This window comes from Saimiri boliviensis, chromosome 21, assembly GCF_048565385.1.
Source record: "Saimiri boliviensis isolate mSaiBol1 chromosome 21, mSaiBol1.pri, whole genome shotgun sequence".
Classification (NCBI taxonomy): Eukaryota; Metazoa; Chordata; class Mammalia; order Primates; family Cebidae; genus Saimiri; species Saimiri boliviensis.
In genome coordinates this window covers 12,362,835-12,388,652 of record NC_133469.1, presented here as the reverse complement: position 1 = coordinate 12,388,652, position 25,818 = coordinate 12,362,835, and the positions used below count along the sequence as shown (strand labels likewise).

The 25,818-nt window shown below is 51.7% G+C and overlaps 2 protein-coding genes across 5 annotated transcripts; both read left to right on the top strand.

The window, feature by feature from the left end:
- The first annotated feature begins 3,548 nt into the window (after positions 1 to 3,548).
- Positions 3,549 to 9,129, top strand: APOBEC3C (apolipoprotein B mRNA editing enzyme catalytic subunit 3C). Of its 2 annotated transcripts, none has more exons than XM_039463208.2 (5): positions 3,549 to 3,636; positions 4,389 to 4,512; positions 6,120 to 6,276; positions 8,429 to 8,708; positions 8,932 to 9,129. In XM_039463208.2, the coding sequence occupies exons 2-5, from the start codon at positions 4,496 to 4,498 to the stop codon at positions 9,048 to 9,050; spliced, it is 573 nt and encodes a 190-aa protein (XP_039319142.1). In that variant the 5' UTR covers positions 3,549 to 3,636; positions 4,389 to 4,495; the 3' UTR covers positions 9,051 to 9,129. The 2 variants fall into 2 exon arrangements, with proteins under 2 accessions (XP_039319142.1, XP_039319143.1); XM_039463209.2 differs by having other exon boundaries at positions 3,550 to 3,636; positions 6,168 to 6,276.
- Positions 9,130 to 9,405: 276 nt separating this feature from the next.
- On the top strand, positions 9,406 to 24,208 carry LOC101036333 (DNA dC->dU-editing enzyme APOBEC-3F). 3 transcript variants are annotated; one of them, XM_010343451.3, is made up of 8 exons: positions 9,406 to 10,425; positions 10,582 to 11,309; positions 12,930 to 13,086; positions 15,575 to 15,854; positions 16,062 to 16,170; positions 19,795 to 19,903; positions 22,984 to 23,263; positions 23,487 to 24,208. In XM_010343451.3, exons 2-8 carry the CDS (start codon positions 11,293 to 11,295, stop codon positions 23,603 to 23,605), a joined length of 1,071 nt encoding a protein of 356 aa, XP_010341753.2. In that variant the 5' UTR covers positions 9,406 to 10,425; positions 10,582 to 11,292; the 3' UTR covers positions 23,606 to 24,208. The 3 variants fall into 3 exon arrangements, with proteins under 3 accessions (XP_010341753.2, XP_003933035.3, XP_010341754.2); XM_003932986.4 differs by having other exon boundaries at positions 19,747 to 19,903; XM_010343452.3 differs by lacking the exon at positions 12,930 to 13,086 and having other exon boundaries at positions 19,747 to 19,903.
- The last annotated feature ends 1,610 nt before the right edge of the window (positions 24,209 to 25,818 follow it).

The window sequence follows — 25,818 nt, the reverse complement described above, 5'->3', positions numbered from 1 at the left end:
AGAGCAGCAGTGGCTATGCTAATATCAGGTAACACAGATTTTAGCCAGGTGTAGTGGTTTATGCCTGTAATCCCAGCTACTTGGGAGGCTGAGTTGGGAGGATTGCTTGAGCTCAGGAGTTCAGGACCAGCCTAGGCAACATAGTAAAACCCGCCCCCTCAAACCCATCTCTTAAAAAAAAAAAAAAAGTAGTAGAGTTTAAATCAAGAAAAGTTATAAGAGATGAGATGAAGAAGAAGAAGGACTTTTTTTTTTTTTTTTTTTTTTTTTTTTCAGATGGAGTTTCTTGTTGCCCAGGCTAGAGTGCAATGCAATAGCATGATCTTGGCTCACTGCAACCGCCAACTCCCCGGCTCAAGTGATTCTCCCATCTCAGCCTTCCAAGTAGCTGGGATTCCAGGTGTGTGGCACCATGTCTGGCTAATTTTTTTGTATTTTTAGTAGAGATGAGGTTTCACCATATTGGCAAAGCTGGTCTCGAACTCCCGACCTCAGGTGATCCTCCCACCTTGGCCTCCCACAGTGCTGGGATTACAGGCATGAGCCACCGCCCCCAGTCAGATATTATATATTAACAAATAAAACTTTTGGCTGGGCATGGTGGCTCACACCTATAATCCTGGCACTTTGGGAGGCCAAGGCAGGCAGATCACAAAGTTTGATACCAGCCTGACCAACATGGTGAAATGCTGTCTTTACTAATAGCTGAGATTACAGGTGTATGCCACCATGCCTGGCTAATTTTTGTATTTTACAAATGAAATTACACAGGTGGAAAAAATTTTGGTTTTGTGTTTGTGTGTGTGGGGGGCAGGGTTTGAGGCAGGATCTCACTCTGTCATCCAGGCTGAAGTGCAGGGGTACAATCATGGCTCAAGTGACCCTGCTACCTTAACCCCTCTAGTAGCTGAAATCACAGGTACACACCATCATACCTAGCTAAGTTTTTTGTTTTTGTTTTTGTAGGGATGGGTGTTGGGAGCCCTCCCGTGTGAAATCTTGCAAAGCAAGTCTCACAATATGGGTGGTTTGAGCTGGGATGCAGAGTCCCCAGGAAGAAGGAGCTTGAGATGAAAGGATCGGGGATACAAAGGAGAATCTAGTTAAAAGATAACCAGATGGACATGCAGTCATGAGGAACAATGTTTTTACGTAAACATGTATGTGAGCACCAAAAATAATCATTACCCTTTATGATCACCTATTGTTTGTCGTTTATATTGTGAATGGCATGTGATTTATCTACCTGTTTTTCTTCTTGCAATGACGTAAATAAGAGCCTGGAAAATGTATATATTCTGAACCTCTGAGAAATAAAGTTGTTGGTGCACTGACTCCTCAACCCTCCTGACCCCGCTTGTCTGTCTCCTTTTCTTCTTGTGCAACCCCCCACTCAGGTTGGAATCCTCTTGCTGGTCGAGAGTTCCCAGCAGATGGAGTTTCACCAAGTTTTCCAGGTTGGTCTCAAACTCCTGACCTCAAGTGATCTGCCAACCTAGGCCTCCCACAGTGCTAGAATTACAAGTATGAGCCACCACACCTGGCCTGAAATTGTTTTTTAAAAAATAAAATGGGCTGGGCAAGTGGCTCACACCTGTAATCCCAGCAGTTTGGGAGGCTGAAGTGGAAGGATCACTTGAGGTTAGGAGTTCGAGACCAGTCTGGCCAACATGGTAAAACCCCATCTCTACTAAAAATACAAAAAAAAAAAAAAAAAAAAAATTAGTCAGACATGGTGGCTCCCATCTACAGTGCCAGCTATGCTAAGGAGGCTGAGGCAGGAAAATTGCTTGAACCTGGGATGTAGAGGTTGCAGTGAGCAGAGATCAAGCCACTACATTCCAGCCTCAGTGACAGAGCAAGACTCCCTCTCAGAAAAACAAATAATATTAATAAATTAATTAATTAGTTAAAATGTAGTGCGACTAATGATAATACTGATCATTTCTTTCATTCTATTAACATTCCAAGTGCTGTGCTAAGTTCTTTACATAAAGTTTCACCTTTTTAACTTCCCCATAACCCTATAAGCTGGGTATTATTATGTCCATTTACAGATGAGGAATATTAGAGGCCTGGAGGCATTAAGTGTCATGCAGTAAGGAAGGGGCAGATCTCAGAGTCGCCTGGCTGCAAAGCTGGTGTCCCTGACCCACTGTGTGCCTCGACTACAGCCTTAGGCTGGGTTTGAGGAGGTCTTCTGAGTCTAGGGTCATTATTACATTTTATTCTACAAAGCATATTTCTGGTAAATGGAACTGTTTATACTGTTTATTTTTCCCCAATGCTTTTTTTTTTTTTTTTTTTTTGAGACAGAGTCCTGCCCTGTCAACCAGGCTGGAGTGCAATGTCGAGATCTTGGCTCACTGCAACCCCCGCCTCCTGGGTTCAAGCCATTCTCCTACTTCAGCCTCCTGAGTAGCTGGGATTACAGGTGTCCACCACCATGCCTGGTTAATTTTTTCGTATCTTTAGTAGAGACAGGGTTTGACCATGTTGGCCAGGCTGGTCTTGAACTCCTGACGTCATGATCTGTCCACCTCAGCCTCCCAAAGTGCTGGGATTACAGGTGTGAGCCACTGTGCCCGGGTCCACCGATGCTCTTATCCTTTGTCATCTGTTTCTGATGACAACAGAAAGTTCACCTTCCAAAAACCATCACTGGGACTCCACTTTGTGCAGAGAGAGGATGAGCTTCCATGCAGGTAGGGGCACACCAACACCCATGCAGCCTCCTCCCTATCTGCCTGCAGGTTGCAGCCAGAGGAGTTCAGAGCCTCTACAGAGAGCACAACTTCTCCAACTGGAACAGATTCCTCCTAAAGGAATCTCTTCAGGAAGATTATTTCAAGGATACAATGTACATGCATTCCTCCAAAATATACTTATATATTTAGATGGACTTAAGTAATCAGGAGGCTGTGTGTGTATGTGTGTGCGTATGTGCGTGCGCGCGTGCACGCGTGTGTGTGTGTGTTTTGCATGTTCTTGGTTCACAGAACCCCTTCAGAAATCCCTGTGGGCAGTAAGCCTGTTTGTAGACATCTCCCTCCCCTCACAGTCCCTCTGAGGGGCTGACCTGCCCCCCACCCTCTGGGAGCTGCGAGGTTGGAAGAGGGGACGCCTGCAACAGAGCCAGCACACAGCCAGGGACTCAAGGCACATGTGAGCCTTTGTTTCTGCTGTTCGGAGTCCATGCTTCCTTCACCACTGGAGTCTCAAAACCTTCCCTCACTCAACAGGGAGGTGCTGTTCAAAACTCTGGGTAGACACTAGGGCTGGGGAGGGAATTGTGCAGAAGGGACTCCAGCCTGTCTATCCACCAGGTGAGGGGGTACCTGCATCTCTCTCAGCCTGATCTGGACCCGCCTCCTGGGCTCTGGCTGCAATGCCTTTCTGCAGTGTCTTGACCTTGGCTCCTGCCCAAGACAAAGACAGAGCAACCTGTCTTTATGAGAGGTTCCTCTGCCAGGGGGAGGGACCCGGAGAAAACCAGAAGGACGGCCAGAGCCAGAGAAAGATAAAGCACCCCAGGGCCTCCCACAGCAGTGCCTGAGCAGGAATGGAGAGGGGCCATGACTCACAAGACCCTGCAAGGTCACTTTAAGGAGGACTGTCCAGCTGCAGCAAGACACTGTAAGCAGGTGTGGGTGGAAAATGGCATAGGTGCCAAGGCAACAAGTTGAAGGCACAACCTGTCCCTGTGTAATGAATACATAGTTAGAAAATGTAGCAAGAATATTACAGTTGAAATAGAGATAAGATCTAGAAATAAGTACATAATTAATCCTGTAGGATCATTAGTTCTTATTGTAACCTTTACTCTGTTGTTATGATACAGGACCTTGCTGGTGAAGTTGGTTTAGGAATGGAAGGGACATTGTAAAGAATGATCATGAGGCAAGAGTGCAAGCTTAAAGTTACAACTGCAAGTTACAGCTTAAAGTTACAGATGCAAGTTACAAAGCTTGTAACTTGCATCTGTAACTCTAAGTTAGCCAGGACTGTACTTGCTGCCCAGCAAGTCAGGCTTGTAGCAGCGCCAGGGCTGGGGATGGCACCCACTGCCTAGCAAGCTGTGAAAAGGAGTCTCCCTTTCCTTCGGGGAGTTAGAGAACGCTCTGCTCCACCAGGCTCTTGTGGTGGGTCGGCTTATGTCAGACTGTCCCACAGATACCCGAGTGGCTTAAATGTCTCCTTGTGGTGCTGTCTCCAATGGTCATGCTTCTTGTCCACTTTCATGCTCCGCTTCTTCGCCTGGCTCCTCCTTTTAAGTTAGCTTTAGAAAGGACAGTTGCAACCTCTGGGTGTGTGATCTTCCTGACCAATCACAGAAAAATGCTGACTTGATTCTTTGTTTCTACAATCTCTCCTCTCCACACACATAGAGAACACCCACCAGACCCGGTAGGGCTGGACTCTACAGGCAGGAAGTGAAACCACAGCGCTTCAGAAAAAGAGTGGGACTGGGACAAGCCTAGCAAAGAGGCTGAGCATGAATCCACCCATCAGGTACTACTGCCCGCTCTGTCTGCTGGGCCCCTCCTGCTCCTTCCTGCCTGGTGGCTCTGCTGGGCCTCAGCCCGGGCCTCCCCTGCCCCTACCCATCCCCCACCCTGGGCTCCCTCCTCTCTGGCTCCCCTGCCGCCCCCACTCCCAGCCAGGCTCTTTGCTTTGCGGTGTGGTCGCCCCACTGCTGCTTCTGCATGGGCTGTCACCCGGCCTGCCCCAGCTCAGGCCTCCTGCTGAGACTCTCCCCTGAAACTCATGGCCAGGATGATGCTCCCTGCCTTGGGAGGGTGCTCCCTGTATGTGCTTCCCCCCATTCCTCAGCTCTGGAACGGGGAGAATTGAACCAAAGGATGATTGGAGCAATCGGGCATTTTGTTCATAGGGCTTTGGCGGATTTTCTGTAAGATTGACTTTGCTTAAATACAAAATCTTCGGAGAGGGTGTGGGGGAGCAAACAGTCTCTGAAGCACAAGATAAATCTTGTCACCCAAGGATGACTCCAGGGTGAGCAGATGTCCCCACACACAGGTTCCAATCCAAGGTCGCTCTTCATCTTGTAGAACATGACCAGTGACATGGAAGGAGTTTTTAAAAAAAATCAATGATCAAGGGAAATGCTCTTATTTTAAAATTTAGTAAGAAGAGAGGCCCGTCCCCAGTGGCTCCCTCCTGCAGGGCCCATGATGCAGAGGCTGGACAGGGCTGGCCTGGAAAGGGGCCCCAGCTCCCACCTCCACCCCAGCTCTGTGGGCTCCGCAGACTACCCCACCCTCTGTGCCTCTGGCACCTCCTCTGTAAAATGGAGCGGGCTGCTGCAGGCCTCAGGCACACGCCAGGAGCTCAGACACTTATAGCACTTAGAAGAGAAGCCTGGGCCTGCTGCACGCAGTGGCTTATGCCTGTAATCCCAGCACTTTGGGAGGCTGAGGTGGGCAGATCACAAGGTCAGGAGTTCAAGAACAGCCTGGCCAACATGGCAAAACCCCATCTCTACTAAAAATACAAAAATTACCTGGGCTTGGTGATGCCTGCCTGTAATCCCAGCTACTCAGGAGGTTCAGGCAGGCAATTGCTTGAACCCAGGAGGCAGAGGTTGCAGTGAGCTGAGATCCCACCATTGCACTCCAGCCTGGGCAACAAAGCAAGACTCTGTCTCAAAAAACAAGGAGAGTAGCCTGGGCCTGGGAATTCACTGTGATCCCAAAGAAAAAGAATCGTCGTTGTCATCAGACAGGTGAAATGTGAGGAAGGAACTGAGCTGAAATGTTCAAGCAATTATTTTAGGGTAGAGAGTTTTATTTTCTGTTGCATTTTCCTATTGGGTTGGGAGATGTGTGGCAGAAAAACTGGGAGGTAGAGGGTGGCCAGTGGTAGGTCCAGAGCTGGGGTTCCAGCTAGGAGAGGTCACCTGGCTGCCCCTGCCAGCATCCCCTCCTCTTTCTGTCTCCCAGTCTTCCTGCCTGGGAAAGCGGCAGACATGCTCAGGGCTGTGCAGGGATGTGGGAGGCCCAGAGCCCAGGGCCGTCCAGGGAGTGGGGTTCGGTGGCCATCAGCCCCGAGGACCCAGGGCCGCTCTGCATTGGCAGGTTTCTCTTTTGTGCCTTCAGACACCCGATGAATGCTATGTATCCAGGCATATTCTACTTCCACTTTAGAAACCTACGGAAAGCCTACGGTCGGAACGAAACCTGGCTGTGCTTCACAGTGGAAGGTATAATGAATGGCTCAACTGTGTCCAGGAAGAGCGGCGTCTTCCGAAACCAGGTAGCACCAAAGTCCTAGTTACACCCCCAAAAGGAGCTAAGCAGCTGGGCATGCAGAAAACACAACAAGAGACGCGGCCGGCACAGGCTCTCCAGCGTGTACTCTTCTCCCACATTTCCTTTTTCTTTCTTTCTTTCTTTTTTTTTTGTTGGGGGGGGGGACAGAGTTTTGTTCTGTTGCCCAAGCTAGACTGAAGTGGCATGATCTCAGCTCACCGCAACCTCCACCTCCAGGGTTCAAGCAATTCTGCTGCTTCAGCCTCCTGAGTAGCAGGGATTACAGGTGCCTGCCACCATGCCTGGCTAATTCTTTTATATTTTTAGTAGAGATGGGGTTCATCACGTTGGCCAGGCTGGTCTTGAACTCCTGACCTCAAGTGATCCACCCACCTTGGCCTCCTAACGTGCTGGGATTACACACGTGAACAACCGTCCCCAAACCTCCTCCCACATTTTTTTTTAAGTCCCTGGCCCAGATCTTCCTGCCTGACTCTCCTGAGATCCAATCATGGAGGGGGTTTTCCTCTTCCTAAAGGCCTTGTTTGGAGCCCTGCATCCTGATTCTTGACTTTGTTTCCCAAAATCTTGTCATGGAGCTGTGAATCCAGCAGTCCTCGGGAAATAGCAGCTGTGGGATGCGGGGTGTGTGGTGTCCAGCGTGATGTCTGGGTCAGTCACCGCTGGGCTGGTGCGGCCGCCCCCGCCACTGCCCTGATTCCTGGATGTCAAGGACACATCATCACAGGATGGTGAACCCTGGCTCCTCACCCTTCCACTGCCACACCGGCCACTTTGCCTCCCCTCAACCCTGTCATGCTCACACACCCCTGCGGCCCCCTCCACCCAGGCAGGAGACTTTTCACAGTGTATTTGGAGAAGGAGCCAACTGTGTGCTGGGCAGGCCTGGCTGATGGTGGTGCTGGCCATGGAAACACCCAGGACTCAGGAGTGAAGGGGTTCCAGTCCCCACATGCTCAAAAAGCAACAAGAACTGGCAAAAGTCATTTTAATTTCTGCCTTAGCTCAAATCTTTCACATACAATTTCAGCATATAATTAATATAAAATTCCTCACCAGAGAGGTGAAAGTTCATTTTATTCTGAGATATGTCAAGATCTCTAATCAGAGCCCCATTTCAGGTACTCGGCAGCCTCCATGGCCAACCCTGAACTCCATGGGGCAATGCTGGTCCAGTGACCTCCCCAGCAGAAGGCAGGCAGGGAACAAGGCAGACCCCAGAGAGCCAAACTACAGCAGGGGCTGAGGATGCCTCGTGAATGGATGCCTGGGAAAATGGATGCCAGAATTCACACATGCGGCCATGTTGAGACAGGGAAAGACTCAATCAAATAAAGAAGGAAGGGGCCAGGGGTGGTGGCTCAATGTAATCCCAGCGCTTTGAGACGCGAGGCAGGTGGATCACCTGAGGTCAGAAATTTGAGAGCAGCCTGGCCAACATGGTGAAACCCAGTCTCTACTAAAAATACAAAAATTAGCCAGGTGTGGTGGCGGGCCCCTGTAATCCCACCTACTCAGGAGGCTGAGGCAGGAGAATCGCTTGAACCCGGGAAGCAGAGGTTGTAGTGAGCCGAGATCACCCCACTGCACTCCAGCCTCGGTGACAGAGCAAGACTCTGTCTTGGGAAAAAATAAAAATAATAAAAGGAAGGAGAAGGATGGAAGAAGGAAACTTAGTCAATAAATGCCCTTGCATCTACTATGTACCCATAAAAATTAAAAGTAAATAAATAAAATAAGGCCCAGCATGGTGGTTTACACTCATAGTCTCAGAATTTTGGGAGGCTGAGGCAGGAGGATCGCTTGAGCTCAAGCGTTTGAGATCAGCGTGGGTAGCATGACAAAACCCTATCTCTACAAAAAAATAAGCCAAGGGTGGTGGCAGGCACCTGCACCCCCAGCTAATCAGGAGGCTGAGGTGGGAAGATTCCTTGTGCCTGGGAGGTCAAGGCTGCGCTGAGCCCAGCTCTCACCACTGCACCCCAGCCCGGGAAACAGAGAGAGACCCTGTCTCAAGATACATCAAGAAGGAAATGCCTTGGGGCTCCTGGCCTGCCCTCTGCTCCCATCGCCCCACCCCTGCACTCCTCCTGCTGGTCTGAGCTCCCCAAACCCCTCTCCTCCTCTTTCCCTAGGTGGGTTCTGATCCCTCCTGTCATGCAGAAATGTGCTTCCTCTCATGGTTCCGCCACAACATGCTGTCTCCTAACAAGGACTACGAGGTCACCTGGTACGCCTCTTGGAGCCCTTGCCCAGAGTGTGCAGGGCAGGTGGCCGAGTTCCTGGCCAGGCACAGGAACGTGAGGCTCACCATCTTCACTGCCCGCCTCTACTACTTCTGGAATCCAGATTTCCAGCAGGGGCTCCGCAGGCTGAGTCAGGAAGGGGCCTCCGTGCTGATCATGGACTATGAAGGTGAGATGTACAGGGCTGAGGAGAGCGGGTGGCAGGGGATGGCATGAGGGGCAGGTGGGTCTGCAATGCCGTGGGGCGGGGCAGTGTCCCTGAGGAAGCTGTGGGGACAGGCTGGTGCTGACTGCACGTGGCAGCCAGGAGACATGGCCTGGGAGGGGAGGGCTCAGTGCTGGGGAGAGAGGCCTGCTGGGCCCTCACTGCTTTCTCCTGGTTTTTGTTTCAGATTTTGAATATTGTTGGGATAACTTTGTGTACAATGACGGTCAGACGTTCAAGCCTTGGAAGAGACTGCAAGACAACTCTCTATCCTTGCACATCACGCTGCAGGAGATTCTCCAGTGAAGGGTCTCCCCGGGCCTCCCGGTCTGGCTGCTCTAGCCTCCTGCTCTTCCTGCGAGGGCCTCCAACCCATCCTGGACCAGCTTTGCTTTTGCCGGATCATCCTGAGCTCCTCCTGCCCTCAGGCCCATTCCACACTGCTCCCCTGCCTCATCGCCTCCTCCTGGCTCTCCTGGGCTTCTTCTGCAGAGGCCCCTTTCTGTCTCCATGGCTATTTCCATCCATTAGAACCCATTCCCCAGCCTGGTGCCCCTAACCTGGCTCTTCCCATCTCCCCAGCAAAACCAAATCTTACTAAAGTCAACACAGGTTGGGTGCGGTGGCTCATGTCTGTCATCCCAGCATCTTGGGAGGTCGAGGTGAGAGGATCACTTGAGGTTAGGAGTTCGAGACCAGCCTGGCCAACATGGTGTAACCCCATGTCTAATAAAAATACAAAAAAATTTAATCAGGTGTGGTGGTTCATGCCTACAGTGTCAGCTACTCGGGAGGCTGAGGCAGGAGAATTCCTTGAACTCCAGAGGCTGAGGTTGCAGTGAGCCAAGGTTGTGCCATTATACCCCAGCCTAGGTGATAGAGCAAGACTCCCTCTCAAAATAAATAAATTAATTAAATAAAATAACTAAATAAAATGTAGTGTGATTAATGATAATAACCATCATTTCTTCCATTCTATTGCACTCTGGGTACTGTGCTAAGTTCTTTACATAAAGTTTCATATTTTTATCTTCCCCATAACCCTATAAACTGGGTATTATTAGGTCCATTTACAGATGAGGAATATTACAGGCCCATGGACATTAGGGTCACGCAGTCAGGAAGGGGCAGATCTCAGAGTCGCCTGGCTGCAGAGCTGGTGTTCCTGCCCCACTGTGGCTTGACTGCCGCCTTAGAGCTGGGTTTGAGGCCTCCCTGTTCTAGGGTCATTATTACATTTTCTTCTACAAAGTATGTTTCTGGTTAATCCGTTTAACATGGATGCGCTTGTCCTTTGTCCATCTGTTTCTTTTGTTTTGTTTTGTTTTGGAGCTAAAATTTTGGTCTTGTTGCCCAGGCTGGAGTGCAATGTCTTGATCTTGGCTCACTGCAACCTCTGCCTCATGGGTTCAAGTGATTCTCCCACTTCAGCCTCCTGAATAGCTGGGATTATAGGCAGGTGCCAGCACGTCTGGTTAATTTTGTATTTTTAGTAGAGATGGGGTTTCACCATGTTAGTCAAGCTGGTCTCAAACTCGCACCTTAGGTGATCTGCCGCCTTGGCCTCCCAAAGTGCTGGGATTACAGCTGTGAGCCACTGTGACTGGTTGTCCACCTGTTTCTGATGACAACAGAAACCTTCACCTTCCAAAAACCATCCCCAGGACAAGCTTCCATGCAGGTAGGGGCGCTGCTGCACCCCCAGTACCCATGCAGCCTCCTCCCTGTCTGCCTGCAGATGTTTCGCATGTTCTTGGTCCACAGGGAACCCCTTGAGAAGTCCCTGTGGGCAGTGAGCCTGTTTGTAGACATCCCCTTCCCCTCATTGATGTTACAGACATCACACTACGAGGTCACCTGGTACGCCTCTTGGAGCCCTTGCCCAGAGTGTGCAGCCCTCTGAGGGGCTGACCTGCCCCCCACCCTCTGGAAACTGGGAGGTTGGAAGAGGGGACACCTGTAACAGAGCCAGCATACAGCCGGGGACTCAAGGCACATCTAAGCCTTCATTTCTGCTGTGCGGATTCCACACTTCCTTCACCCCCAGAATCTCAAAACCTCCCCTCACTCAACAGGGAGGTGCTGCTCCAAGCTCTGGACAGACATTAGGGCTGGGGAGGAGGTGGTGGAGAGGGGACTCCAGCCTGTCCATCCACCAGGTGAGGGGACACCTGCCTCTCTCTCAGCCTGGTCTGGACCCGCCTCCTGGGCTCTGGCTGCAATGCCTTTCTCTTTTCCTTGGCAATTCCCTTCGGTCCTGCCCAAGACAGATAAAGACAGAGCAACCTGTTTTTATGAGAGGTTCCTCTGCCAGGGGGAAGGCCCCGGGGAAAACCAGAAGGACGGCCAGAGCCAGAGAAAGATAAAGCACCCCAGGGCCTCCCACACCGGTGCCTGAGCAGGAACCGAGAGGGGCCATGACTCATGAGGCCCTGTGAGGTCACTTTCAGGAGGGGTGCTCAGCTGTAAGACACTACAAGCAGGAAGTGAAACCACAGCGCTTCAGAAAACGAGCGGGACTGGGACCCACCTAACAAAGAGGCTGAGCATGAATTCGCCGATCAGGTACTGCTGCCCCTTCCTGCCTGGTGGCCCGGTAGGGACTCAACCCTGGCCTCTCCCTGCCCCTGCCCCGTCCCCAGCCCTGGGCTCCCTCCCCTCTGGCTCCTCTGCTTCTCTTACTCCTAGCCACGCTCTTTGCTCTGCTGTGTGGTCGCCTCACTGCTGTTTCTCAATGGGACGCCTCCCCTGCCAGCCCCAGCCCAAGATTCCTGCTGAGACTCTCCCCTGAAAGTCATGGCCAGGCTGGTGCTCCCTGCCTTGGGAGGTGCTCCCTCTGCATGCTTCCCACCATTCCTGAGCTCTGGAACTAGGATAATTGAACCAAAGGATGAGTGGAGCAATTGGGCATTTTGTTCACAGGGCTTTCATGAGTTTTCTGTAAGATTGACTTTGCTTAAATACAAAATCTTAGGAGAGGGTATTGGGGAGGAAATGGTCTCTGAAGCACAAGATAAATCATGTCACCCAAGGATGACTCCACGGTGAGCAGAGGTCCCCACACAAAGGTTCCAGTCCAAGGTCACTCTTCATCTTGTAGAACATGACCAGTAACGCGGAATGTGAGAAAAAAAGGAATGATCAGGAGAAATGCTCTTAAGATTGAATGAACAGAGAGCGGGTCCTCAATGGCTCCCTCCTGCAGGGCCTGTGCTGCAGAGGCTGGACAGGGCTGGTCTGGAAAGGGGCCCCAGCTCCCTCCGCCCAGTTCCGTGTCCTGGGCAGGGTACCCTGCCTCTCTGCCCCTCTGGCATCTCCTCTGTAAGATGGGAATGGCCCTGCAGGCCCAGGTCAGCATCATGGGAGCTCAGAACTTCACAGCATTTACAAGAGGGGCCTGGCCCTTGAAATTTCGGTTTTAGCATGATTTAAAAATAATGTTAGCCGGACACGGTGGCTCACCCCTCTAATCCCAGCACTTTGGGAGGCCGAGGTGGGCAGATCACCTGAGGTCAGGAGTTGGAAACCAACCTGACCAACATGGAGAAACCCCGTCTCTACTAAAAATACAAGGTTAGCCGGGCATGGTGGTGCATACCTGTAATCCCAGCTACTCAGGAGGCTGAGGCAGGAGAATCACTTGAACCTGGAAGGCCAAGGTTGTGGTGAGCCCAGATCATGCCACTGCACTCCAGCCTGGGCAACAACAGGGAAACTCTGTCTCAAAATACAATACAATACAATACAATACAATACAATACAATACAATACAATACAATACAAAACAAATATAAATAATGTTAACATGCAGAGGTGAAGCGTCAGGAAGGAATTGAGCTGAAAGGTTAAAAGCTTTTATTTTGGGGTGAGGTGTTTTATTCTTTGCATTTTCCTAATGGGTGGGGAGTGGGTGGGCAGAAATACTGGAGGGTGGGGAAGGCACCCCTGGAAAGACCAGCCCTGGCGCCTGAGCAGGGAGAGGTCACCTGGCCCTGCTGCCCCTGCCACCATCGTCTCCTCTTCCTGTCTCCTCAGTCTTCCTGCCTGGGAAGGTGGCAGAAACTCTCAGGGCTGTGGAGGGATGGGGGAGGCCCAAGGCTGTCCAGGAGCTGTGTTGAGTGGACATCAGCTCCGAGACTCCGGGGAGCGCTCTGTGCACGGGCCCTTTCTCTCTTGTGCCTTCAGAAATCCCATGAAGTGCATGTATCAACACACATTCTATGAGAACTTTGAAAATAAACCCGACCTCTCTGGTAAGAAGTACACTTGGCTGTGCTACGAAGTGAAGATAAAGAAGGACACCTCAAAACTCCCTTGGAACACAGGAGTCTTTCGAGGCCAGGTACCACCCAAACTTCAATTGGATCACAGGCAGGAGCTAAGCAGCTGGGAATGCAGAAAACATAAGACTAAGTAAAATGTGCGGTGGTGGGCTCTCAATTGTGTATTTCTTCCCACATTTCTCTCTCCTTTCTTTCTTCTTTCCTTCCTTCCTTCCTTCCTTTCTCTCTCTCTCTTTCCTTTTTCTTTCTTTCTTTCTTTCTCTCTTTCTTTCTTTCTCTCTCTCTTTCTCCCTCTCTTTTTCTCTCTCTTTCTCTCTCTCTCTCTTTTTTTTTTTTGGTGGAGATGGAGTCTTGCTCTTGTTGCCCACACTGGAGTGCAATGGCACGATCTCAGCTCACTGCATCCTCTGCCTCCCAGGTTCAAGTGATTCTTCTGCCTCAGCCTCTGGAGTAGCTGGGATTACAGATGTGTGCCGCCACATCCAGCTAATTTTTTCTATTTATTGTAGAGATGGGTTTCATTATGTTGGCCAGTCTGGTCTTTAACTTCTGACTTCAGACGATTCACCTGCCTCGGCCTCTCAAAGTCCTGGGATTACAGTTGTGAACCACCTCGTCCAGCTTCCTACATTTAAGTCGGTGGCTCAGACTTTCTGGCTTGACTGCCCTGGCCACTGCCCTGATTCTTCCCTGTCAAGGACACATCATCACAGGACGGTGAACCCTCACTCCTCACCTTGCCGCCCCATTTGGGGCACTAAACCCCCTGTCTTGTCCCACCCACCCCTGCAGCCCTCTCCACCCAGGCAGGAGACTTTTCAGAGTGTGTTTGCGGGGGAGCTCTCTGTGTGCTGGGCAGGCCTGGCCTATAGCAGTGCTGACCACGGAAACACCCAGGAGTCAGGAGCCAAGCACAAGTGTTTCCAGTCCCCAGGCGCTAAAAAGGAGACAAGAACTGGAAAAGCAATTTTTTTTTTTTGAGACGGAGTCTTGCTATATCACCAGGCTGGAGTGCAGTGGCGCCATCTTTACTCACTGCAATCTCCACTTCCCAAGCTCAAGTGATTCTGCTGTATCAGCCTCCCGAGTAGCTGGGACTACAGGCACATGCCACCATGCCCAGCTAATTTTTGTATTTTTAGTAGAGATGGGGTTGCCACTATGTTGGCAAGGATGGTCCTTATCTCTTGACCTTGTGATTCGCCCGCTTCAGGCTTCCAAAGTGGTGGGATTACAGGCGTGGGCCACTGCACATGGCTTTGTTTATTTGTTTTTGAGACCAGTCTCAGTCTGTCACCCAGGCTTGAGTGCAACGGTGTGATCTCTGCTCACTGCAACCTCTGCCTACTGGATTCTAGCAATTCTCCTTCCTCAGCCTCTCGAGTAGCTGGAATTACAGACATATGCCACCACACCTCGCTAATTTTCCTATTTTTGGTAGAGATGTGGTTTCACAATGTTGGCCAGGCTGGTCTCGAAATCCTGACCTTGTGATCTACCCGCCTTGGCCTCCCAAGTGCTGGGATTACACGTGTAAGCCACTGCTCCCATCCAGCAATTTTCATATTTTATTTAATCCAATGTAGCTGACATATTATTTCAACATTAATTAATATAAAATTCTTTACAACACAGTGAAGTTTCGTTTTCTTCTTACACTGAGTCTTTGAAATGAGCTGTGTATTTTTCGTGTGCCCAAGTCTCTCATCAGGCCCCATTTCAAGTGTTCCGTAACCCCCTTGGCCTGTGCCCACCACCCCACATGGGCCAGCACAGGTCCAGCGGCCTCCCCAGCAGATGGCAGGCAGAGAACAAGGCTGACCCCAGAGGGCCAGGACACAGCTGGGACTGAGCATTTCTGGTGAATGGATGCCTGGGAGAATGGATGCCAGAATTCACACATGAGGTTGTGAACAGGGCTAGGAAGACTACCAACAGAAGAGAAGCACGTGTCTCAATGCATCCTGTGATGCTTCAACAGCATGACTGAGGCGGGGAAATTTACAATGAACAGAAATGCTTGGCTCCAGTTCTAGACTCTGGGAAGTCCAATGTCAAGGCACCAGCAAGTTTCCAGGGCCTGCGAGCTGCACCGTCACGTGGGGGTGAAGGTTGTTGGGGAAGCTCAGGGGATGCTGCTGACAGAGTGGCCTGGGATGTGGAGTCACTACTGCTCCACCACACGGGGACAGAGGAAGCAGGAGTTTAGTCTGACACGCTGCCCCTCCAACTGGAGGGGAAGAGACAGAGAGAGGGGCTGAAGTCACCCTTGCATAACCACCCCAGTGGCACCCACAAAGGTGCAGTCCCCACAGCCTCATAGCCAAGTGTCGGTGCCAACTCTTAAGGCCGTTACAATAGCAATTAACCCTGAACATGAGCTTTGGAGCAGACACTCAAGCCAAACAGGGCGGATGGAGGAAAGGAGCTTCGATGAACAAGATCCCCTGGGCTCTTGTCTGGGCCCCTCCTCTCCCTGCCCTACCCCAGTAATCCTCCTGGTCCTCCTCTCAGAGCTTCCCCTGCTCCTCCTTCCTCCTCCCTCAGGTCAATTTCAACCCTGAGCACCATGCAGAAATGTACTTCCTCTCTTGGTTCCGTGGCAAACTGCTGCCTGCTTGCAAACGCTCCCAGATCACTTGGTTTGTATCCTGGAACCCCTGCCTGTACTGTGTGGCAAAGGTGGCCGAGTTCCTGGCTGAGCACCCCAACGTCACCCTGACCGTCTCCACTGCCCGCCTCTACTGCTACTGGAAAAAAGATTGGCGGAGGGCACTTCGAAAGCTATGTCAGACAGGGGCCCGTGTGAAGATCATGGACTACGAAGGTGAGGAGGTGGAGGAGTCAGGGGAGCTTGAGAGGGAGGAACAGCCTGAGGGATGGATGGATCTGCAATGTCCTGGGTAGGGGTGTCTCAGGGCAGCCTGCAGGGGCGGAATGGGCACTGACCAAAACTGACAGCCAAAAGACCAGGCCTGGGAGGGCAGGCCCAGGGTCAAGGAGAACCTGACTGCTTCCTACCTCTTCATCTCAGAATTTGAATACTGCTGGGAAAACTTTGTATATAAAGAATATAAGCCATCCATGTGTTGGGACAAAGACAATTACGGATTCCTGCGCCGCAAGCTACAGGAGATTCTCAGGTGAGGGTCTCCCTCTGGCCTCATCGTCTCTCTCCTCGCACCTACTACTCATCCTCCCGAGGCCTCCCTGGCCTGGCCCTCCCGCCCCTGCCTACCCCTCCACCCCTACTCCTGGTGCTCCCTCCAACTCACTGTCTCCTCCCAACTTTTATGGGCCCTGCCTGTGAGTGAGAGGCCCCTTCTGCCACCAGAGCGATTTCCATACACCCCCGAGGCTGGACTCCCCACAGCTTGGGAGCCCCAGCCAGGCTCCTTCCATCTCCCTGGCATAACTGAATTTGTCATAAATGGATGTGAATATTCATAAGTCTGACAGTTGGAAACTTTCAGCAACATTCTTCAAGGCCGACCTGAGCCTCTGAGAAGGAGCTGCCTCCGTGGAAACAGAGCTTCAGGCTTCAGAAGATGCCCTGGGCCAGGTTCCCACAAGGCAGGAGTTTATTTTCTCACAGATCTAGAGACTGCAAGTACAAGGTGGAGCTGTGGGCAGGGTTGTTTCCTCAGAGGCGGGTCCTCCTGGCTGGCAGGGGTCCCTCACATGGGGTCTTCTGTGGCCTGTCCTCTGTGCACCTGCACCCCTGGGGTCTCTTTGCCTCCAAATGTCCTCCTCTTTTATGGACCCCAGTCAGACAAGATTAGGGCCCACACTAAGGGCCATGAGTTAATAGAATCACCACTTAGTGGACAAGTGTCCAAATGCAGTTACACTGTGAAATAGGTGGGGATGAGGGCTTCAACCTATCAGTGTTGGGAAGATGCAATCTAGCTCAGGACAATGACACAGGGTGCTTTGGGTCAAGCTTGGGTGGGGAGAGCAGGGGTCCCACTTCTGTGTGTCTGTCTCCTGCCCTGACCCTCCCAACCCCTCCCTCCACACCTTGCTGCACCTGGACCGCACCCCATGGCTTCCGCACCCAACAGCACCCAGCCCCACCTCCTGCTCATGCCTGTCCTCTTGCAAATCCACCCCCCACAGGGTTGGAGATGGAGAAAGAGCCAAGAAAACACTCTGTGATCAAGGTCCCATTTGAGTAAGATTTTTTTTTTCTTTGAGACAGGGTCTCGCTCTGTTGACCAGGCTGGACTACCGTGGCAAGCATGATCTCACTCACTGCAACCTCCACATCCCAAGTTGAAGCGATTCTCCTCCTCAGCCTCCCAAGTACCTGGGATTACAGGCGCATACCATTATGCCCAGCTAATTTTTGTATTTTCAGTAGAGACGGGGTTTTGTCACATTGGCCAGGCTGTTGAGTAAGATTTTACAAAAGAGTAGGCTTGGATAACGGGAGGGCTTTAGATGCCAGGAGCTTTCCAAAACGCAGAATAGAAAAGTGGAACTAGTGACCAGAGAGCCCATAGAAAGGAGCTCAGGTGCTTGGGAGAGATGGGAATTGAGCACCTGGGACCAGAGGAGCAAGCTGCAAGACAGGGTGGCCTGGGACACCAGCCACTGCCCTTTTGTGACATGAGGACAAGAGGAAGCAGGAGCTCAGCCTGCCAGGGAACAACTCCGGGCAGGAGATGTGGAAGGAAGGACGGAGCTCAGTGTGGGGGCATGCATGGCATCTTGGGGGGCATCTGGGGGCCACACCTACCCCCTATTCCTCCCTCTGAGTGTAAAGGCAGCGGGGAGGCAGACATCTGCCCTTCACTCACCCTCCTTACCACAAGTCTCTGGGGTGGGGAGGCGGTGTCCCTGGGATGGTTCCTGAGGCCAGGATCCAAGGGTCCCTCCGGGGGTCCTCCCATCCAGGTGAGAAAGCAGCATGAAGTGAGGCTTGCACTTGGATGGGCCTGGGAGGTCACTCACAGCACAGGTGTCTCCTGGAACAAGGGCCCAGGAAGGTAGAAATAGAACCCAAGCCTTGGACTAACATCAGGGCCAAGACAAGCCTCCCAAGGAGGCTGCACACGAAGTCTCAGATCAGGGACCACTGCCCGCTCTACCTGCTGGGCCCACTGATGCCCCTTTTTGCTTGCTGGCCTTGCTGGTCCAAAGCCCTGGCATCCCCAGCCCTGGGCTCCCTCCCCTCTGGCTCCTCTGCCACCCCCACTCCTGGCCAGGCTCTTTGCTCTGCTGTGTGCTCACCTCCCTGCTGTTTCTGAACAGACTGCCTCCCACACCTGCCCCAGCCCAGACCTCCTGCTGAGACTCTCCCCTGAAAGTCGTGGCCAGGCTGGTGCTCCCCACCTTGGGAGGGTGCTCCCTCTGTGTGCTTCCCGACATTGTTCTGCATTTCTGGAACTCTCTGAGTTCTGGAACTAACTGGGAGAAATGAACCAAAGGTTGATTGGAGGAATCGCATTTTGTTCCCAGGGCTTTGTGGAATGTTCTGCAAGATTTACTTTGTTTCAATACAAAGTCTTAGGAGAGGGTATGGGGGAGGGAATGGCCTCTGTACCAGAATATGTCATTTCTTCCAAAGATGCCTCCGCTGTGAGCAGAGGAGGATGCACATGACCGCAGACACACACTCCTCCTCCGTGAGCACCATCCATCTTTTACAGTGACACCTGTAACATGGAATGGAGGAAAAAATATAATGATCAGGAGAAATGCTCTTATTTTAAAATGCAGTGAGAAAAGAGCCGGGTCCCCAACGGCTCCCTCCTGCAGGGCCCGTGAAGCAGAGGCTGGACAGGGCTGGCCTGGAAAGGAGCCCCAGCTCCATCCGCCCAGTTCCATGTCCTGGGCAGGTTACCCCGTCCTCTGTGCCTCTGGCACCTCCTCTCTAAAATGGGACTGGGCCCTGCAAGCTTCAGGCACAAGCCATGCATGAGTTGAGACACACATGCAGCACTCAGAAGAGTAGCCTGGGCCTGCTGCACACTGTGGCTCACGCCTGTAATCCCATCACTTTGGAAGGCTGAGGCGGGCAGATCACGAGGTCAGGAGTTCAAGACCAGCCTGGCCAACATGGCAAAACCCCATCTTTACTAAAAATACAAAAATTACCTGGGCATGGTGACCCACACCTGATTTCTCAGCTACTCGGGAGGCTGAGGCAGGCAATCACTTGAACCTAGGAGGCAGGGGTTGCAGTGACCCAAGATCACGCCACTTCACTCTAGCCTGGGCAACAAAGCAAGACTCTGTCTCAAAACAAAACAAAACAAAACAAAACAAAAAAGGAGAGTAGCCTGGGCCTGGGAATTCAGTGTGATCCCAAAGAAAAAGAATCGTTGTTGCCATCAGACAGGTGAAATGTGAGGAAGGAACTGAGCTGAAATGTTCAAGCAATTATTTTAGGGTAGAGAGTTTTATTCTCTGTTGCATTTTCCTATTGGGTTGGGAGATGTGTGGCAGAAAAACTGGGAGGTAGAGGGTGGCCAGTGGTAGGTCCAGAGCTGGGATTCCAGCTAGGAGATGTCACCTGGCTGCCCCTGCCAGCATCCCCTCATCTTTCTGTCTCCCAGTCTTCCTGCCTGGGAAAGCGGCAGACATGCTCAGGGCTGTGCAGGGATGTGGGAGGCCCAGAGCCCAGGGCCGTCCAGGGAGTGGGGTTCAGTGACCATCAGCCCCGAGGACCCGGGGCCACTCTGCATTGGCAGGTTTCTCTTTTGTGCCTTCAGACACCCGATGAATGCTATGTATCCAGGCATATTCTACTTCCACTTTAGAAACCTACGGAAAGCCTACGGTCGGAATGAAACCTGGCTGTGCTTCACAGTGGAAGGTATAATGAATGGCTCAATTGTCTCTGGGAAGAGCGGCGTCTTCCGAAACCAGGTAGCACCAAAGTCCTAGTTACACCCCCCAAAAGGAGCTAAGCAGCTGGGCATGCAGAAAACACAACAATAAGGCCAGGCGCGGTGGCTCAAGCCTGTAATCCCAGCACTTTGGGAGGCCGAGGCGGGTGGATCATAAGGTCAAGAGATCGAGACCATCCTGGTCAACATGGTGAAACCCCGTCTCTACTAAAAATACAAAAAATTAGCTGGGCATGGCGGCATGTGCCTGTAATCCCAGCTACTCGGGAGGGTGAGGCAGGAGAATTGCCTGAACCCAGGAGGCGGAGGTTGCGGTGAGCGGAGATCGCGCCATTGCACTCCAGCCTGGGTAACAAGAGCGAAACTCCGTCTCAAAAAAAAAAAAAGAAACAAAAACAAAACACAACAATAAGAGACATGGCTGGCACAGGCTCTAAAGCGTGTACTCTTCTCCCACATTTCCTTTTTCTTTGTTTTTTGAGACCGAGTCTTGCTCTGTCTCCCAGGCTACAGTGCAGTGGCATGACCTCAGCTCACTGCAACCTCCACCTCCAGGGTTCAAGCAATTCTCCTGCCTCAGCCTCCTGAGTAGCTGGGATTACAGGCTCCCGTCACCACGTCCAGTTAATTCTTTTGTATTTTAGTAGAGATGGGGTTTCACCATGTTGGCCAGGCTGGAAAACTTCTGACCTCATGATCCTCCTGCCTTGGCCTCCCAAAGTGCTGGGATTACAGGCAGGAGCAACTGCACCCAACCTCCTCCCACATTTTTTAAGTCCCTGGCCGAGATCTTTCTGCCTGACTCTCCTGGGATCCGATCATGGCGGGGGGTTTTCCTCTTCACAAAGGCCTTGTTTGGAGCCCTGCACACTGATTCTTGACTTTGTTTCCCAAAATCTTGTCATGGAACTGTGAATCCAGCAGTCCTCGGGAAACAGCAGCTGTGGGATGCGGGGTGTGGGGTGTCCGGCATGGTGTCTGGGTCAGTCACTGCTGTGCTGGTGCAGCCACCCCGACACTGCCCTGATTCCTGGATGTCAAGGACACATCGTCACAGGATGGTGAACCCTGGCTCCTCACCCTGCTGTCCATAATGGGCCACTGACCATCACCCCACCCTGTCATGTCCCACCCACCCCTGCGGCCCCCTCCACCCAGGCAGGAGACTTTTCACAGTGTGTTTGGGGAGGGAGCCGACTGTGTGCTGGGCAGGCCTGGCTGATGGTGGTGCTGGCCATGGAAACACCCAGAACTCAGGAGTGAAGGGATTCCAGTCCCCACATGCTCAAAAAGCAAGAAGAACTGGCAAAAGTCATTTTAATGTCTGCCTTAGCTCAAATCTTTCACATATAATTTCAACATATAATTAATATAATTAATATAAATTAATATAATTAATATAAAGTTCCTCACCAGAGAGGTGAGGAATTTTATTCTGAGATATGTCAAGATCTCTAATCAGAGCCCCATTTCAGGTACTTGGTAGCCCCCATGGTCAACCTTGAACTCCATGGGGCTATGCTGGTCCAGTGACCTTCCCAGCAAAAGGCAGGCAGGGAACAAGGCAGACTCCAGGGGGCCAGGCCACAGCAGGGGCTGAGGATGCCTTTGAATGAATGCCTGGGAGAATGGATGCCAGAATTCATGCATGAGGCCGTGATGAGACAGGGAAAGACTCAATTAAATAAAGAAGGAAGGGGCTTGGCGTGGTGGCTCAAGCCTATAATCCCAGCCCTTTGGGAGGCCTAGGCGGGTGGACTACCTGAGGTCAGGAGTTTGAGACCATCCTGGCCAACATGGTGAAACCCTGCCTCTACTAAAAATACAAAAATTAGCTGGGCATGGTAGCGAGGGCCTGTAATCCCAGCTACTCAGGAAGGCTGAGGCAGGAGAATCACTTGAACCAAGGAGGTAGAGTTTGCAGTGAGCCAAGATTGCACCACCGCCCTCTAGCCTCGGTGACAGAGCAAGACTCTGTCTCGGGAAAAAATAAAAATAAAAATAATTAAAGGAAGGAGAAGGATGGAAGAGGAAAAAGTCAGTCAATAAAACATCCTGGCACCTACTGTGTACCCTTAAAAATTAAAATAAGTTAATAAAATAAGGCCATGCATGGTTTACACTCACTATCCTAGATATTTGGGAGCCCGAGGCAGGAGGATGGCAAAACCCCATCTCCACAAAAAAAATAAGCCAGGGTGGTGGCACGCACCTGCACCCTCAGCTAATCAGGAGGCTGAGGTGGGAAGATTCCTTGTGCCTGCGAGGTCAAGGCTGCAATGAGTCCAGATCTCACCACTGCACCCCAGCCTGGGCAACAGAGACCCTATCTCAAAAATACATCAAGAGACTGGGCGCAGTGGCTCACGCCTGTAATCCCAGCACTTTGGGAGGCCGAGGTGGGTGGATCACGAGGTCAAGAGATCGAGACCATCCTGGTCAACATGATGAAACCCCGTCTCTACTAAAAATACAAAAAGTTAGCTGGGCATGGTGGCATGTGCCTGTAATCCCAGGTACTCAGGAGGCTGAGGCAGGAGAATTGCCTGAACCCAGAAGGCGAAGGTTGCGGCGAGCCGAGATCGCACCATTGCACTCCAGCCTGGGTAACAAGAGCGAAACTCCGTCTCAAATAAAAATAAAAATAAAAATAAAAATAAAAGTTTGTTGAACTGAACAATAAAAGAATATGGATTCCATATTCTTTTAAACAAAAGTTTATCCCAGCACTTTGGGAGAATCATGATGTCAAGAGATCGAGACCATCCTGGCCAACACGGTGAAACCCCGTCTCTACTAAAAAATACAAAAATTAGCTGGGTGTGGTGGTGGGCGCCTGTAGTCCCAGCTACTTGGGAGGCTGAGGCATAAGAACTGCTTGAACCTGGGGGGCGGAGGTTGCGGTGAGCCAAGATCGTGCCACTGCACTCCAGCCTGGGTAACAAGAGCGAAACTCCGTCTCAAAAAAAAAAAAAAAAAAACATCAAGAAGGAAATGCCTTGGGGCTCCTGGCCTGCCCTCTGCTCCCATCGCCCCACCCCTGCACTCCTCCTGTTCCTGGTCTGAGCTCCCCCCACCCACCTCCTCCTCCTTCCCTAGGTGGGTTCTGATCCCTCCTGTCATGCAGAAATGTGCTTCCTCTCATGGTTCCGCCACAACATGCTGTCTCCTAACAAGGACTACGAGGTCACCTGGTACGCCTCTTGGAGCCCTTGCCCAAAGTGTGCAGGGCCGGTGGCCGAGTTCCTGGCCAGGCACAGGAACGTGAGGCTCACCATCTTCACTGCCCGCCTCTACTACTTCTGGAATCCAGATTACCAGCAGGGGCTCCGCAGGCTGAGTCAGGAAGGGGCCTCCGTGCTGATCATGGACTATGAAGGTGAGATGTACAGGGCTGAGGAGAGCGGTTGGCAGGGGATGGCATGAGGGGCAGGTGGGTCTGCAATGCCGTGGGGCGGGGCAGTGTCCCTGAGGAAGCTGTGGGGACAGGCTGGTGCTGACTGCACGTGGCAGCCAGGAGACATGGCCTGGGAGGGGAGGGCTCAGTGCTGGGGAGAGAGGCCTGCTGGGCCCTCACTGCTTTGTCCTGGTTTTTGTTTCAGATTTTGAATATTGTTGGGATAACTTTGTGTACAATGACGGTCAGACGTTCAAGCCTTGGAACATACTACAAGACAACTCTCTATCCTTGCACATCACGCTGCAGGAGATTCTCCAGTGAAGGGTCTCCCCGGGCCTCCCGGTCTGGCTGCTCTAGCCTCCTGCTCTTCCTGCGAGGGCCTCCAACCCATCCTGGACCAGCTTTGCTTTTGCCGGATCATCCTGAGCTCCTCCTGCCCTCAGGCCCATTCCACACTGCTCCCCTGCCTCACCGCCTCCTCCCGGCTCTCCCGGGCTCCTCCTGCAGAGGCCCCTTTCTGTCTCCATAGCTATCTCCATCCACCCGCTTAGAACCCATTCCCCAGCCTGGCACCCCTAACCTGGCTCTTGCCATCTCCCCAGCAAAACCAAATCTTATTAAAGTCAACACAGTTTGGGTGCGGTGGCTCATGTCTGTCATCCCAGCACCTTGGGAGGCCGAGGTGAGAGGATCACTTGAGGTTAGGAGTTCGAGACCAGCCTGGCCAACATGGTGAAATCCTGTGTCTACTAAAAATACAAAAAGAGTTAATCGGGTGTGGTGGTTCACACCTACAGTGTCAGCTACTTGGGACGCTGAGGCAGGAGAACTCCTTGAACTCCGGAGGCCGAGGTTGCAGTGAGGCGAGATTGTGCCATTATACCCTCTCTTAAAATAAATAAATTAATTAAATAAAAATAACTAAATAAAATGTAGTGTGATTAATGATAATAACCATCATTTCTTCCATTCTATTAACACTCTGGGTACTGTGCTGAGTTCTTTACATAACGTTTCACATTTTTATCTTCCCCATAACCCTATAAGCTGGGTATTATTAGGTCCATTTACAGATGAGGAATATTACAGGCCCATGGACATTAGGGTCACGCAGTCAGGAAGGGGCAGATCTCAGAGTCGCCTGGCTGCGGAGCTGGTGTTCCTGCCCCACTGTGGCTTGGCTGCCGCCTCAGAGCTGGGTTTGAGGCCTCCCTGTTCTAGGGTCATTATTACATTTTCTTCTACAAAGTATGTTTCTGGTTAATGGAACTGCTTATTTAACACAGATGCTCTTGTCCTTTGTCCATCTGTTTCTTTTGTTTTGTTTTGTTTTTGGAGCTAAAATTTTGGTCTTGTTGCCCAGGCTGGAGTGCAATGTCTCTATCTTGGCTCACCGCAACCTCTGCCTCCCAGGTTCAAGTGATTCTCCTGCCTCAGCCTCCTGAATAGCTGGGATTACAGGCAGGTGCCACCATGTCAGATAATTTTGTATTTTTAGTAGGGACGGGGTTTCACCATATTGGTCAGGCTGGTCCCAAACTCCCAACCTCAGGTAATCTGCCGCCTTGACCTCCCAAGGTGTGGGGATTACAGGTGTGAGCCACTGCACTCAGCTTGTCCATCTGTTTCTGATGGCAACAGAAACCTTCACCTTCCAAAAACCATCCCCAGGACAAGCTTCCATGCAGGTAGGGGCGCTGCTGCAGCCCCAGCACCCATGCAGCCTCCTCCCTATCTGCCTGCAGGTTGCAGCCAGAGGAGTTCAGAGCCTCTACAGAGAGCACAGCTTCTCCAACTGGAACAAACTCCCCTTAAAGGAATCTATTCAGAAAGATTATTTCAAGAATGCAATGTACATTCATTCCTTCAAAATATGCTTAGATGGACTTAAGAAACCAGAAAGCTCTGTGTGTGTGTGTGTGTGTGTGTGTGTGTGTTTTGCACGTTCTTGGTCCACACGGAACCCCTTGAGAGGTCCCTGTGGGCAGTGAGCCTGTTTGTAACCATCCTCCTCCCCTCCTTGATGTCAAAGACACCACAGTCCCTCTGAGGGGCTGACCTGCCCCCCACCCTCTGGAAACTGGGAGGTTGGAAGAGGGAGGTATGTGAACAAGCCAGCACACAGCTGGGGACTCAAGGCACATCTGAGCCTTTGTTTCTGCTGTGCAGAGTCTGTGCTTCCTTCGCCACTGGCGTCTCAAAACCTTCCCCCACTGAACTGGGAGGTGCTGCTCCAAACTCTGGACAGACATTAGGGCTAGGGAGGGGGTTGTGGAGAGGGGACTCCAGCCTGCCCATCCACCAGGTGAGGGGACACCTGCGTCTCTTTCAGCCTGGTCTAGACCTGCCTCCCAGGCTCTGGCTGCAATGCCTTTCTCTTTCCCTTGGCAATTCCCTGGAGTTCTGCGCAAGACAAAGACAGAGCAACCTGTTTTATGAGAGGTTCCTCTGCCGGGGGAAGGACCCGGAGAAAACCAGAAGGACGGCCAGAGCCAGAGAAAGATAAAGCACCCCAGGGCCTCCCACAGCAGTGC

What these genes read in the sequence shown, in the direction of transcription:
- APOBEC3C (XM_039463208.2), top strand. An exon ending in GCGGCGTCTTCCGAAACCAG is followed by an intron (nt 6,277 to 8,428) that starts GTAGCACCAAAG and finishes CTCTTTCCCTAG; the next exon opens with GTGGGTTCTGATCCCTCCTG. An exon ending in GCTGATCATGGACTATGAAG is followed by an intron (nt 8,709 to 8,931) that starts GTGAGATGTACA and finishes TTTTTGTTTCAG; the next exon opens with ATTTTGAATATTGTTGGGAT.
- LOC101036333 (XM_003932986.4), top strand. An exon ending in GCGGCGTCTTCCGAAACCAG is followed by an intron (nt 19,904 to 22,983) that starts GTAGCACCAAAG and finishes CTCCTTCCCTAG; the next exon opens with GTGGGTTCTGATCCCTCCTG. An exon ending in GCTGATCATGGACTATGAAG is followed by an intron (nt 23,264 to 23,486) that starts GTGAGATGTACA and finishes TTTTTGTTTCAG; the next exon opens with ATTTTGAATATTGTTGGGAT.